We start from the raw sequence: 15,248 nt of genomic DNA, 5'->3' as shown, positions 1-15,248 counted from the left end.
CCCCCTCCCCCCCCCCCCGCACCCTAGTTATCTCTAGGACAACACCGTAGGCGTAAGTTCCACTCTCTCTTGGTTGTTGGAGGTTTTTGGACCCCCCTCCCCCTGTCGCCCGTTACAGCACATCCCCCCCGCTCGCTCGCCCGCCCAGACCGTGTTGCCTAACCCCACCATCCTGCTCCATCTCTGGAGACCAACCCCCCCCCCACCAAAAATAAAATAAAAAATAAAAGGTGTTTGTCCTCGTGCCTGAAGTGTCTCCTCTCTCCATGCCACCCGGCGATGCCAGCCAGCCCGGGCAGACCCCACGCCGTCTCCCCGGCTCCTGCTGCGGTGCGCGTGGTGTCCCCACCTCCTCTGGTTCCCCTCTCGGTTCCCCGGTGGTGGTGACTTGAGGGTGACCGTCGTCTCTCCAAACCCCCCCCCCCCCCATCCACGCTCCAACTTGTGTTTGCAAAGTAGCCTAGCCTAGCCTCCCGAGCCTTGGCCACTGCTGGCCCGGCGCCGGCTGCTCCATCAAGCGGGGGCTTCCTTCCGTCTCCCTGGCTACCTCTGACTGCGTACCCCCCGAGAGCGGACGCGAGTCCGCCCTGGCGCTGCCATTGAATGGATGGCACTGTGCCAGCTTCTCCCTACCATCATCCGCATTCGCTGCTTGTTTCTCTGGCTCGCCCACCCCCTCTCTCTCTCCTCCTCCCTGCCCTCCTCCTCTCTCAGCTTGCCTTCCACACCCCCAACCCCCCCGCGCCCGCGCCCCACCTCACCCACCCCCGCCCCACTCCCCTTCAACTCCCCCTTTTGTTCTATAGGCTTGACATTAATTAACATACGGGCTAATTGATTCTAAAAGCTGATGAATCGCTCCTAACATCTCCCATAGGCTGGCAAGCTACGTCGCGCCCGGACGAACCCCCTCTCTGCCTGGCACTGCCTCTGCCTTTGCCCTGTCCTCCTCATGGGCGCTGGTAGGATGAGAGCCCAGCTCTGGAGCCAGCCAGCCAGCAGCTGTGGTGAGCTGGGGATGTGGACCTGAGTGAGCTGTGCCCCTACCCCACTGTACACTGGGAAAGATCTCAGGCTGCTTATTGGACTATAGCTGATCGCAGTTGACGTTTTGCTGTCTGATCCCACTGCAGGATGTTGCAATGGCATTTTGTTATAAATAATCAAAGTCCTCCTGAAACCACCTCCCACCTCTTTCTCTATCTACCCTTCTCCTCCCTTTCTCACCCTCTCTCTCTCTCTCTCTCTCTCTCTCTCTCTCTCTCTCTCCCTCCTCCCTCTCATTCTGTCTCAAAACTAAACACACTTTCCCTCCAGCATACACACAGTCTCCCATTCCCTACCTTGCTTCACTTTATTTTATGGCCATCTGTTTTGTTTTTCCTTCGCTAACGAATTACGTGGACGTGCAAGCGTAACGAATCAAAACTAAATAAATTGCCATGTTTTTCGACGTTTTTCAGTACGGTAATTATAGATTTTTCTCTCGTCATTAGCGATTTCGGGAAACCTTGCAGAGAATTAGCCCGAATTAGCTATGTCTGTCATATTTGATTAAGTAATTATCTTGGCCAGAACACTCTTGTCTTTCTTTTTTTTTTTTTTACGTCGCTTGGAACAGAGCTGATGAGGTTAAAAGCGAAAGATAGAGATGGTTTTAATTATTTAATAAACCCCCTCCCCCTCTCCACAGAGGTCTGCCTACTGCTGTTAATTAGCGAGGCTGCTTCTCGCATTAATGGCCAAGATAGAACACACTCATTAAGAGAGAGAAACACACACACTCGCGATTAGTGCAAATGCGGCTCTTGCTCTAGTGTTCCGTGTTCCACAAATCCACTGCTTTCTCCCTCTCTCTCTCTCTCTCTCTCTCTCTCTCTCTCTCTCTCTCTCTCTCTCTCTCTCTCTCTCTCTCTCTCTCTCTCTCTCTCTCTCTCTCTCTCTCTCTCTCTCTCTCTCTCTCTCTCTCTCTCTCTCTCTCTCTCTCTTTCTGTCGGTATTCAGATTTGATTCGGATCTGTCTAATTGCTGATGTGTCTTAATGCGGACGGTTTCCGGAGGTTTCTGGTGTCTGTCTGCGGCGAGTTCTCTCTCAACGTGTGGTGCTGGGGGTCTGGGGAGCGTGTGGTGGTGCTGGGGGTCTGGGGAGCGTGTGGTGAGGCTGGGGGTCTGGGGAGCGTGTGGTGAGGCTGGGGGTCTGGGGAGCGTGTGGTGAGGCTGGGGGTCTGGGGAGCGTGTGGTGAGGCTGGGGGTCTGGGGAGCGTGTGGTGAGGCTGGGGGTCTGGGGAGCGTGTGGTGAGGCTGGGGGTCTGGGGAGCGTGTGGTGAGGCTGGGGGTCTGGGGAGCGTGTGGTGAGGCTGGGGGTCTGGGGAGCGGGTGGTGAGGCTGGGGGTCTGGGGAGCGTGTGGTGAGGCTGGGGGTCTGGGGAGCGGGTGGTGAGGCTGGGGGTCTGGGGAGCGTGTGGTGAGACACGAGGCTGGCACGACGCTCCCATCCCGGGGTTTCAGACACACCATTCTCCTCCTTTCACACCCTTTTGTTTTTTTTCATTATCGAATAAAAAGGAGCATGAGGCAACTGAGGCAACAAGAGGATTTCATTATGCAAATTAGCCGCTATTTGCATAATGTCTTATGCCAGGAATATGTAAATGAAGCGTATAATTTATGAGTGCCTGCGTCTGTCTCAGAGTGTTCCCATAACTTCCAAAGAGGAGATTTTTTTTCCCCTCTGTTCTCCTCGACTCCAAAGTGGCACAGACGACACCCGCCCACACGCACACACACACACATCATACCCATACAAAAAAAGCACACACTGTAGTGTCACAAAGGGGTTGGTGGCTGTGTACCATAGCTGGGTGGGAAAACTTGTGTGGCAGACGACGGCTGCAGGGCGGTCCGTGAGGAGGCAGTAGAGAAGTGAGGAGGCAGTAGAGAAGTGGGGAGGCAGGGCAAGAGGTGAGGAGGCAGTAGAGAAGTGGGGAGGCAGTAGAGAGGTGGAGAGGCAGTAGAGAGGTGGGGAGGCAGTAGAGAGGTGGAGAGGCAGTAGAGAGGTGGGGAGGCAGTAGAGAGGTGGGGAGGCAGTAGAGAGGTGGGGAGGCAGTAGAGAGGTGGGGAGGCAGTAGAGAGGTGGAGAGGCAGTAGAGAGGTGGGGAGGCAGTAGAGAGGTGGGGAGGCAGTAGAGAGGTGAGGAGGCAGTAGAGAGGTGGGAGGCAGGGCGGGAGGTGAGGAGGCAGTAGAGAGGTGGGGAGGCAGTAGAGAGGTGGGGAGGCAGTAGAGAGGTGGGGAGGCAGTAGAGAGGTGGGGACTGTTGGAACGGGAGGTGTATGGAGAAAGACAAACCTCTTCCAAAGGAAAAGTAGCAGGCGCTCTTAAAAAAAGAAAGAAAAATGAACAGCCAAACGAAACCAATGAAGAAACAAAAACAAAGGCGGGCCAAGTGGGTGGGGGCCCGCGGGGGCGACGACTGCCTTTTGACATATTTTTGTCTTGGAGCGACAACATGATTGGACGCTCGTTGGCTCTCTTTACTCCTTGATTCCCGGGGGGTTGAGATGGTTGCCCGTCACTGGAGCTGGTAGCTTTTCCTCGTGTGGAAGATTTCCTCAGGAGTCCCCGACACGGAGATGAAGGCAGCTCAGCGGAGCCCGGGCTGGGGACCTGCTGGGAGGAAGACTGAGGGGGCAGGGAGGGTCGTGTGTCTGCCCTCCTCACCCTGCTACCACACCAGGAGGTGCCAGCCTCCAGCCGGGTACTGGATCATGGCCCCGCCCAGTTCGGCACAGCAGAACACAGAGCACCTCTGACCAGCCCTGCGTCGACCAGGCCTCAGGCCTGCCCAGCCCTGCTTCAGAACCAGGACGAACAGAAAAAATCGGGCTGCATCCTGTATCTCCATATCTACCCGACGGACCGCAACTCGCTCGGTTGTGTTTCTCTGCTGACGTCTGGCGCCGTTTTTGGGGGGGGGAGCCCATCGCGGCTCATTGTCATCACCGGCCTACTTTGCATACTTGACCTGTGGCGGGCGTCTGAAGTGGGGGCAATGCCACACTGAGACGAGCGCCACAGTGGAACGTGTCTGGGAGTGAAGAGCCTACTTTTGTACCACGGTTCAGTGTGGAGCTGGAGGGGAGCAGACAACATCCTGGATTGGACATGGGAGCTCATCCTCATGGGCCTCTGCTGCCTGCTACTACTGAAAGTTTGGGGAAAAGAATTCCTCTACATTTGTTTGGCGCTTGTCCTTGTTTTTGGCCACGCCACAGCTTTTCTTCCCCGCTCACGTTTGCAGGCTTCCGAGGTTGTGTGTGTAGAGCGTGCACCAGGACCTCCATGTCACACACACACACACACACACACCACCAGCGTGCCTCTGCCTCCTGCTGAACCCAGGGGCTTGTCACCGCGTCCGCCGGGTTGCAGCTAGGCACCGCGCGGGGGAGGGGGGGGCTGGACGCGGAACAATCTGGAAGCATGGCTTTTATGAACAATTAGCCTGAGAGAGGGAGGGAGAGTCTGTGTGGACTCTCTCCCATCTCAGTCACGTATGCACAGGGCGTGTCACCGCGACAATGCAGAGTTGCCTGTGTGTTCAGGACTGTGGAAGACGAGGCTTGCAGAAGACTTGTCCATGGGAATACTGGCTCTGTTCCTTTCCAGCTGCTCTTACTGGTGTCTGTGCTCGGTTCGGGCTTGGACTGTACACGGCGGCTCGCTGTACGACTCAACTACAACGCTTCGGAATTGTGCTCCAGACAATGTCAATGAAAACCCCTCTAACCGTCATCCACAGCATTTCATTCAACCGAGCTCTCTGTTGTTTTTCTTCCTGATTTGCGTTCGTTTGCTTTTGTGTAATTGTTATTGCGGCGCACGTCATTTCTGTCTGTATTTTTAACACGCTCGCAATTATGTCGGGAATTGTTGGAATGGCCGTCGGCTTAATTAGACCGGTCAGATTGTTCATTATTTACACGCATGCTAATGAGGTGTGTGCATGCCAATGTGATATGTTGAATATTCACGCTGTCGCGTTTGAAATTGAATCTGGGCTGATGAACATAAATACGAAGCAATGTAAATAACGGGGTTTAATTTCAATTAAATACCTAGCGTATGGACCGTTTTAATGCATCGTTTCTGTAATTAGCAAACGCTGTGGTGCTTAAATCCCTGAATGCCACAACGGCATCCAGGACAGAGAGGCACTAGGTTTGTGTTGGGAGGTTTTCACCAAATCGGAACGAAGCAGATTGTTCAGTTCACTCTGTTTGTCTCATATGTTTTCACATATACTGTCAGTCCTCATTAGATCCTTTGGCACTTTATCATGGCCTGGCTTCTGCCAGTGTAATTGATGTCGCTCTTATATTTGTGATGAACTGGAGTTGGGGGCTATTTTAGTGTTTCTCCGGAGCTGCGGAGGGAAAATTGTACCTACCTTCACACTTCTGGGGTCTCATCTAAGAGGGATAGAATTTCATTTTATTCCCAGAAAAAGAAAAGGCAAAGAAAAGCAATCTAAAGTCTGATTTGACTTTGGTTTGAAGTTGTATTGGGGCTCTGGACAGAAGTGCAGGGGCCTACCTTTATCACTTGTGTATACAGAGTTCAGAATTCAAATCTCCAGGCCCTGGGGAAGGCTAAGCAAACTGCCTTTTTAAAGGGAAATTGCTAAGTGCCAAAGACACTAAGACATGCCATTGGACTCATGAGTCCCTCAGTAGAAAATAGCTTTTCTGCACAGTGGGTTAGCAGACTTTTATTGCCAAGTCTAATTTGAGTATAAATTAAGGATCGCAAACGTAACGTGTTTTATGATGGTTTGTCCAGTTCATTTGGATCAATTGCTACCTTTATGTTTAAAGCTAAAGTGTACTGTTTATTATACAGTATGTTGTGATGATATTGAACTAAAAGTGCCAAAGAAAAAGCTGCTTTGTTAATCATTTTTGGCGATGCAGCATGTAGTTTTCAGAGTTTTACAGGATATTTTAGTCGAGTGTAGGTTATATTCAAAGTTATGCTTGATCTGTTATGATACATCCTCAAACGCATACAGTCCAACATGCCGATACTCGTACAGCATCTCGTACTGCATTTTGTACAGCACTGTCTAATAACACCAAACAAATATTCTCAGGTTTGAATGTACCGTGTTTGAAAATGTCCGTTCTCCCTTGACCAATAAAGCTGCCTGTTGACACCACCGTTGTTCTGTGCTTGGATTGCCGTTTCTTCATGTGACGTACATGTTGTGTACTTATGGTCATCTTCTGTTTCGTGATGGAGTTAAGGACATGGATCTTTCTTTCTCAAGTATAGTATCTCCATAATATTGAGTTAAGAAGCTCTTACCAGTCTGCAAGAAGAGCTCCCAACTACTGCATTTGCTGCTAGCACAACGAAACACTCTAACTAAACTCACTGATGAAACAATGAATGCAGCTCCTTCAGTGATAAGTTGGGCCATTCAGCTCTCCGGAGCGTCTCAATAGACTATTACGCCATCAGTTCATTTGTTCCGTTAATTCGATTCTCGTCAGTATAGATTCCATGCCATTCGATCTTTCAGGTCAATCAGCGTTTTATCTCATTGCTGTTTTCTTCCCTCCCGGCGTAGCAGGTGTCGAGATATTTGATCGGAGCGACAATTAGTGGCTTCTTCACACGTAGGTGTTAGTCTGACAAGTGATTGTGGGGGCTTTTGGGTGGTGCTTGTCACGGCGGTGGATGATGGTTTGAACTCTGTCGCTGGAGCATATGCTAAGCGATGACATTGTAGAGTTGTGTTTACTCCCTTGAGAAAACAGTTTGACAGTCGTGTTAGACAACATTCCTAAACAGTCATGCAGATATGATTGTATGACTATATCATCAGAGTCAACTGCCGAAGGGTTTTCTTTTGTATACGGCTGAAAATATATAGATTTCTCCTGCCAGGGTAGCTTGTGATGACCACACACAAATGCAACCAGCACATGTTGCTACATGTCATAGCCCAGACAGTCCCTGGACCACGTGCTCAGTGCCTGTCTAGGTGTATGCCTCTGCATCGGGCACACAGAATAACATCATCACACGAGCAATTCCAGCCTATTGTTGTTGCCATATAATAATTCAGATTACTGGGTGTTGTAGACCTGTGGTTTTCACAGATTTGTAGATAAACCTCTGACTGGTAAATGGGGCAAGGAGAGGGATCCCTGATTGCAGGAAAATAAGGTTATAAGTGGGTAAGGGGGGTGGGGGGTGTAATGGGTGGGTATGAATGGGGACGTGAGGCTAGATTGCTGCCATATTTGGAAGGCGCTTCGCGTTCATGGCGCCCATTTGACCTCCAGGGTCCACATCAGTTGGCCGGCGTTGATTTCAAAACAAGTTGTTCTCTCACAAGGGTGGCAATCTTGCGCCAAAAGAATGAAGGTTTTAACGCACCGAGCAACACCACCTGATAGCACACCAACACAAATAGGCCCGTCCGTAAATACAGACAGTCCGACCATGAATAATGGAAGTGTTCCATGGAAAAGCACATAGGATGCTCTCTCTCTCTCTCTCTCTCTCTCTCTCTCTCTCTCTCTCTCTCTCTCTCTCTCTCTCTCTCTCTCTCTCTCTCTCCCTCTCTCTCCCTCTCTCTCTCTCTCTCTCTCTCCCTCTCTCTCTCTCTCTCTCTCTCTCTCTCTCTCTCTCTCTCGCTCTCCGTAATTGTATAATTGCCCAGCTTCCTTTTCCAGTTAACATCCACCTTTCTTTTAAACTTAGTATTCTCTGATTAGAAATTAAACGTGTGTGTGTGTGTGTGTCATGTGGACCTACGTGATGGGCTGCTCTGGCTGGCCTGCTTTGTCGTGGAGCGCTCCGCCTGTGGCGGCGTGGGGATCTACAGCTTTGCGTTTGAGGATTCCAGCGTAGCCACGCCGGCATCTGGCCTTGGCCCGCTCTGATAAAGCCCGCGCTTATCACACATGATTGATTTGTTTACCTCTCTGAGGACAGCCCACTCATCATGCGTTCCATCCCTGACCTGGTCTGCTGATGTGCTCTCTCTCTCTCTCTCTCTCTCTCTCTCTCTCTCTCTCTCTCTCTCTCTCTCTCCCTCCCTCTCTCTCTCTCTCTCTCTCTCTCTCTCTCTCCTCTCTCTCTCTTTCTCTCTCTCTCTCTCTCCCTCCCTCTCTCTCTCTCTCTCTCTCTCTCTCTCCCTCTCTCTCTCTCTCTCTCTCTCTCTCTCTCTCTCTCTCTCTCTCTCTCTCTCTCTCTCTCTCTCTCTCTCTCTCTCTCTCTCTCTCTCTCTCTCTCTCTCTCTCTCTCTCTCTCTCCCTCTCTCTCTCTCTCTCTCTCTCTCTCTCTCTCTCTCTCTCTCTCCCCCTCTCCCTGACACATACACACACAATCTCTCCCTCTCTGTATATAAAGTGAACTTGCTAAATAGCCGAGGTATGATATGAGCGTGTCTATGACACCCACACTGTAGAGTAACAGTGGAGAGGAGGGCCATCATTCTCCCAGGCAGCGGGAGGCTTGATGTTGGGGTTGATATGCTGATAGGGTCCCTGTCCTTGGAGAGCGCCATCTCTCATTTCCAGCAGAGAGACGACGTTTGTTATTGTGCTTGATAAGGGTGCCAGGGCTGTAGGTCTCAGCTAAGGGGCCCCAGTTAAACGGATGGAGAAAAACGCCATGGAGAATCTGCCAGGGCCTGTGGCCCGGCTCCGAGAACGCTCGTATCCCCTAAGCTCCGTCGAGTCTTTTTCTACTCCAGCAGCTTGATCGAGGTTTTAGGAGACACACCAACAAGCCTGTATGTTTTCGGTGTGCCATAGGCTATGTCATTGTGATGCTCTTCTGTTATTGTACTGTCATGTACTCTACTTTTAGTATTACTGAATACCACTCGTATACTAAACAAATCTAATTGATGTTATCGAACAGCAGATCCTTTTGTACTTGAGCAACCCCCCCCCCCCCCCCCCCCACCTGGAGAGTTACTGATCACCATATTGATTGCGTTGGCAGTGTAAGAGCCGTTCCCTTCTGTTCCTGTGTGGTTCCACAGTGCAGATGAGCTCCCAGAACCGCCATCGCCCCGGCCGGCCCACCGCGCCCTCCTGAAGCAGCTCCGAGACGCCTCTCTCTCTCAGAAGGAGGCCCAGGCTAAAGTAAGTGTCCCTCGCCCTCACCGCACCTTCCCGCGCCCGCCATCATGTGACAGGGAGCACGCACACCCTCTCACACGCCTGGTGAACCAGACAGGAGAGCCAGCGGCGGAACATGTCCACTGTCACATGCCTGCTCCCCCGCATGGCTGCACCTAGCGTGAAGCGCCTGGCGTGAAGCGCCTGGCGTGAAGCGCCTAGCGTGAAGCGCCTAGCATGAAGCGCCTAGCATGAAGCGCCTGCCTGAGCGGGTGGATAGTGAATACCTTCACGCACGCACACATACTCACCCGCACATTTACACAGGCACACACGCACGCGTGTACACACGCGCAAACAGGGAACGCATGCACACAAACACACACACACACAACACACACAAACACACTCAGACAACACACTCAAACACACACACACAACACACACACACATGCATGCATGCATGCACGCATGCACATGCATGCATGCATGCATGCACACATGCACATGCATCCACGCATGCGCATGTCTAATGAGCAGGGAGCTGAAACACACACCAGCCCTGAGGCAGCTCAGCGGACTGTTCAGCAGTCATGTTAAGTATTGCATGCGATCCCGACTAACACGCTCCTAAACAGAGAACTGCATTATTCAGACTGGCTGGCTAGGCAGCGCTTGTGGAGGGAATGGCCAGGGTAATTAAGACAACCTTGTATCCCTTGTATAAATCATCCGCGTCAAAGGCTGTTGCCGGGGTAAACAGACCTGGCACATGACGTGCTAGGAGATGAGGCAACATGACAGGCTCTGCCCGGAATGGCCCCTGTTCTCTCTCATGTAGCCCGCGGGGAGGTAGGGGGGTGAGGTGGGGGGGGGGGGGAGGGAGGGAGGCGAGGCGAGGGGCGGGGCGGGCGAGAGATGAGAGACGATCCAGTTCACCTGGTCTGGCAACCTCTACCCTCCCCCCTCCCAAACACACACAGACACACACACACCACCATCGTCTCCTCTCCAGCCTGCCTCCATCACTCCATCATCTCATTCCAGGCCTGCACACGGTGGACCAGACAGGAGTTGGGACATGTTGAGACATGTTCATTGAAACGATCCGGACCCTTCATACAGCTCAGTGTTCAGAGGTGCCACAGGGAGGGGGGATTTCCTGCGGGATGAAACGGTCATTTGGGTAAAGAGTCTTAATTGGGGCGTGATGGATCTGGAGGGCTCCTCGTTGGAGCGCTGGGAGGTGGATGATGGGAGAGCTGTATCGAGGAGGGGATCGATCGCGCATACTCAAAAACTCTCCCGCCCAAAGTGAGCGCGAGGCTGGAAAGTGCACAGCTAATTAGTCACATGTCAGTAATTGACACTAAGATGTATGTTCTGATGGGGAGGGGAGAGGAGATTTGGAGGCATCAGTATAGATCGGCTCCCACCTCCCCACCCCACGATTCAGACAAATGGAACGACTAATTGAGCTCTTTAAACGACTCAGTGTCTGGACATGATGTCATCAGTGTCCAAGTTTGTGTTAGTCCCTTCAGGAAGATACCATACACACAAGCACACGCACACACACACACACATGATCAGTGTGTGTGGTGTGTTGCCTGTGAGGCTTCCTGAGTAATGAGCACAGCTCACAATCAGTCACATTGAATCGTATGGAATTTAAATGAAATACACACACACTCACACGCACCCCCACACACCCCCACACCCATGCGCACACATACACACACAACAGGGTGGTAAGGTTGGATGTCAACCATTCGATTTGTAAGGTTTCTAAACTGTCTGCATGTTTCTCTGTTTGAGGCTGGTGTGTGCATGTGCTTTTTGTTGTACCTCACCCCCTGACCCCCCCCCCCCCCCCCCTCCCTGCATATCCCAAGTCCCAAGACTCAGGAAGTCATCCCAGGGGTCAGGGGTCGTGCGTCATCCAGCCCTGACATTTGATGGCAAAACTAGAAAGCTGTGTGTGTGTGTGTGTGTGTGTGCAGGCCAAGTTCTATAAAGGGCTTATCTGAATAGGAGATGGTATGGGCCTCTTCCCAGGGGTACACACACACACACACCACACACAGACTCTCAGTCGGTCCCTTTACAACAGAGGTGTGTGTATGTATTTTAGAGAGCTGTCAGGTCTTTACGGCCACTCACTGCAGCTTTATGTTCAAGTAGGTCTGACAGCATCCTGTCATGATATGCATAATGGTCTGGCTAGCTAGTTAGGCTCATGTAGAGATTTTTTGTGTAATAAGGCACCTTGAGAGATGTGTGTGTGTGTGTGTGTAGTGTGTTGTTAAGATCATTATATGACCAGTCTGGTGTAAGGGTGTGTTATGCGGTGACCTCAGCTGGGATTGGAGGCCACTCTGGTGGGTCATTCATACTGTACGCCCCCTCCTCTCCACCGACCCCCCCTCCCACTACAGCCCCCCCCCCCCCACCGGCCTCCTCCTAAGCCCACCGTCTTGTGTGCAGCGTGCTCTGGCGGCTAAAGGCGCTCGTTAAAGCCCATAACTTATCTCACGTTTGAAGCTAATGGGAGGAATACTGGCCGCAGTGAAAAATAAATTACATTTTTCCCCCTCTCTCTCGCTGCCCTCCTAACCTGCAGTGTAATATAGCGGCGGTGAGAGTATGCATTACCGATCCCGGGCATTAGAATTTATTTGTGCTGCACGACGCTGACTGATGCATTCGAAAATAATGTAGTGGAGCCCGAGCATTACAGAGACCCTGTAACTAATGGACAGCTCCCTCCCCTGGTCACCCCTCTATATCACTCAGCTGGACTACCTCATCAGTCCCACAGTCCCCTGCTGGCCCAGAGCTCTCCAGCCCAGCCTAGCTCAGCCCAGACTAGCCCAGAGTAGCCTAGCCCAGACTAGCCCAGCCAAAACCAACCCAACCCAGTCTTGCCCAGCATGTCCCTCTACGCTCTTCCTCAAACCCACTCCCCCAGTCCCCTGTGCAGCACCCGCTCTGACTCAATCATGATATCCGTTCCCAGAGAGAGGTGTATTAACAAGCACTCAGGTTTAGGCAGGGCGTCCTGATGTGAAATACACTTACTCGTCTCTCCGGTCTACTAAAGGTCACTGTGTCTGCAGGTTCATTATGGAAGAGAGAGGCCCCGCTAGCCTAGCATGCTGCCAAGGATATGGGCTATTTTGGGGCTGGCTGTGGGGACGATATGCAGATGTTCCGTGTCTCATCTTCCTCCGGTAATTGACCGCGACTTCCTGACTTCCCAACTACATATTCGGACTCACCCTCTGAGATGCCGTGGGGCCAATCAGCGAGCGGATCGCGAAACTGTTGCCGTGCGCCATGTAGCGGCCAACAAAACAACATAAAAGATGTACAGACTGGACCCCATTTAGATAGGACGGGACAGGATTACCAGTCCTCGTAATAAAACATAGACCCTGCTTTGAGACCAGCTCATCATCGTTCCTTTGTACTCAGACCTTCTCCACTTCCTCCAGACAGCGCTCTCTCCCTATCCCCACCCTCTGCCCATTTTTATTTCATGGTGTTTGTGTTTAATGGTGGGATCAGACAGTAGCGCGAGCGCTCACCTTTTTAAAGCCAATCAAGGGAAAGTTCGGAGAGGCCAAATGAATTCCATCCACAGAGAGGTCAGCGAAACAGGAAGTGCATAGCAATGCGTGGCGGCGGGCAGGCGGTGGGGAGACGGGGCTGTAATGAGATCATCAGAGAAGAGGAGAGGCTGGGCCTCAGGGAGCAGCACAAGCAGCTGGAGAAGATTTTTTTCAAAGAAAAAGCCGTCTGAAAAAATAATGACGGTCCGCTTTCATATGCATTAATAATGGCGAGTGGACTGTTTTGTTCTAGGATATGAAGGAGGATTGATATTTCCAAATCATGTAGGGGGGGGGGGGGTGGCGGGGGCAGACTGTGGAAGGAGAAAAGGCCCGGTGTGAAATGAGGAGGCGCACTCTCTTCCTCACGTCTTGGCGTTCACAGACCCCCCCCCCCCACCCTCGTTGGTCTGGCCCACATCTCCTTCCAGGTAAACAGGCTAAGGGGGGAGGGAAGAAGGGGAGGCGAGGGGGGGTGGGGGGGTTTGGGAGAAGAGGAGGAAGAGGGCTCTCATTATTTCTTGTTTCCGCTTCCTCTTAATGGAACGCTCCGGACGACAGCGTTTGAACGCGGGCGTCTCCCACGCGCCTCTCTGCCTGATAACACGGCTGCCTGTCTGCCTGTCTGCCTGTCTGTCTGCCTGTCTGCTTGTCTGTCTGTCTGTCTGTCTGTCTGCCTGTCTGTCTGTCTGTCTGCTTGTCTGCCTGTCTGCCTGTCTGTCTGCCTGTCTGCCTGTCTGCCTGTCTGTCTGTCTGCCTGCCTGTCTGCCTGTCTGCCTGTCTGTCTGTCTGCCTGTCTGCCTGTCTGCCTGTCTGCCTGTCTGTCTGTCTGTCTGTCTGTCTGTCTGTCTGCCTGTCTGCCTGTCTGCCTGTCTGTCTGTCTGCCTGTCTGTCTGTCTGTCTGTCTGTCTGCCTGCGTGACTCAGAGGAGCAGCACCAGAGCAGGAACACTGGAGCAGGGCCGGTGTCAAACCATCTCACAGACGATGATGAAAGACTCCAATGCTTTGTCTTCCTCCACCTCTGCTAAGCTAATTGGAAATGCATAGAATACCTAATGATATGAGGCACGCAGTAAAAAAAAAAAAAAAAAAACGTACAGACTGATTTAGCTTTGTGCTGAGTTTTATAGCACGGCAGAATCCTTAAGTGGATGAAATCTCTATTATTAAAAGTGTAATGCAATTATAATACAATGTAATTGGAAATGGCCAGTTGGTGTATTGTCAAGGCCGGGGGAAGGAGGTGTGCGGTGGTCAAGTGCAATCTTAAGCCGTTTTCTCGCCCCTGTGGATGAGGGAAAGTCTACCGTCAGCAGTCCAGCAGCTTAGTGTGTGTGGATGTGGCCTGTTTACTGCAGGCTCTACCTCTGGGGGTATATGGCCATACTGAAGAGCTGGCCTAGACACTGTCAGGGGAAATACCTGCATCCCATCCAAACTCATTAAGCTTCATTCATTTTGGGTTTATTAGGTTACTTTTTGATTACCCTTATTTGATCTTTTATAAATGTTTTCTCCATATCCTAATTGCAGACATTCTTTTTCACTCTCGATGATATTTTAATGCATTTTCCATTGATGGGATCCATGCATCCAGCCCACTTGATATGATTATGGGGAAAAAAATGAATCCCTGCTCAGTTAGGCGGACTGGCTGATGGACCTACCAGGACAGACTGACCCATCCACGTTCCAAGGGCCACTACGACCCTGGGGTCGTCCCGTCTTACCGAGCATGTGTGTTGACGAGGGCGGCCAGGCCTATGTGCCGTCTGACCATCTCTATGGAGATGGGCCACGGACCCAGGGAGAGCACGGGTCACGGCTGGGCCACCGACGACCACCCCGGCCCTGGGGAGGGAGGCTCCATCAGCCCCATCTGGCTGGCTGGGGACTCGGGCTGCCTCAGCCCGTCACAGCCCCATCACCTGGAGGTCCTCTACAGCAGTAGAGACTACAGCCCGGCTGTAAACACCCTGTGCTTACTGCCGACGCTCACGCTACGCAAACAGTCGATGAGGTCTACATCGTCTGCCTCCCAGGCCGGCCCTGTCTCATACGAGCCAGGCTGTTGTAATGGACCTGTGTGAGAAGGGTTAGTGAGAATGCTTGGGGGGAGAGCTCTGAAGAGGCTTGGCAGACAGACAGATATCACCTAGCCTACCGTTAAAAGGTTGACTGTGACCTCGCTGGAATGGGCTCACCCATGGTGCTTGGTAGTCAGGCCTATTTTAGCAGATCTACGCAAAGGACTGATTGTCTACTGAAGTGTGCATTACCAGAGCACATTCATCAGGCCTCTACTGGAGGGTTTTATTTGATTTTTTTTCCGCCCGATTCACTGTGTTGTTTTTTTCTTTGAATCCCCTCCCGAGCGTGATGGCTTTCATTTATAATTTGCCAAACTACCGCACCTAATCTATGCTGGCTTGATTTGGACTGGCTTCGTCATTCCAGCAAAGTGTCCCCTTGTGTTGGGATGGTTGCAGACAG

General features: G+C 51.9%; 1 protein-coding gene across 1 annotated transcript in view; it reads left to right on the top strand.

Annotated features, from left to right (window-relative positions):
- LOC146247275 (uncharacterized) overlaps positions 1-15,248 on the top strand; it is a 96,060-nt gene that overhangs the window by 27,605 nt on the left and 53,207 nt on the right. Inside the window, exon 5 of the mRNA XM_084682853.1 lies at positions 9,061-9,163. Coding sequence (XP_084538979.1) covers positions 9,061-9,163 — 103 coding nt within the window. The remainder of the gene's footprint in view (positions 1-9,060; positions 9,164-15,248) is intronic.

The sequence above is a fragment of the Hypomesus nipponensis genome, chromosome 19 (assembly GCF_054491055.1).
Source record: "Hypomesus nipponensis isolate SF chromosome 19, ASM5449105v1, whole genome shotgun sequence".
Classification (NCBI taxonomy): domain Eukaryota; kingdom Metazoa; phylum Chordata; class Actinopteri; order Osmeriformes; family Osmeridae; genus Hypomesus; species Hypomesus nipponensis.
This window is presented reverse-complemented; position numbering and strand designations above follow the sequence as displayed.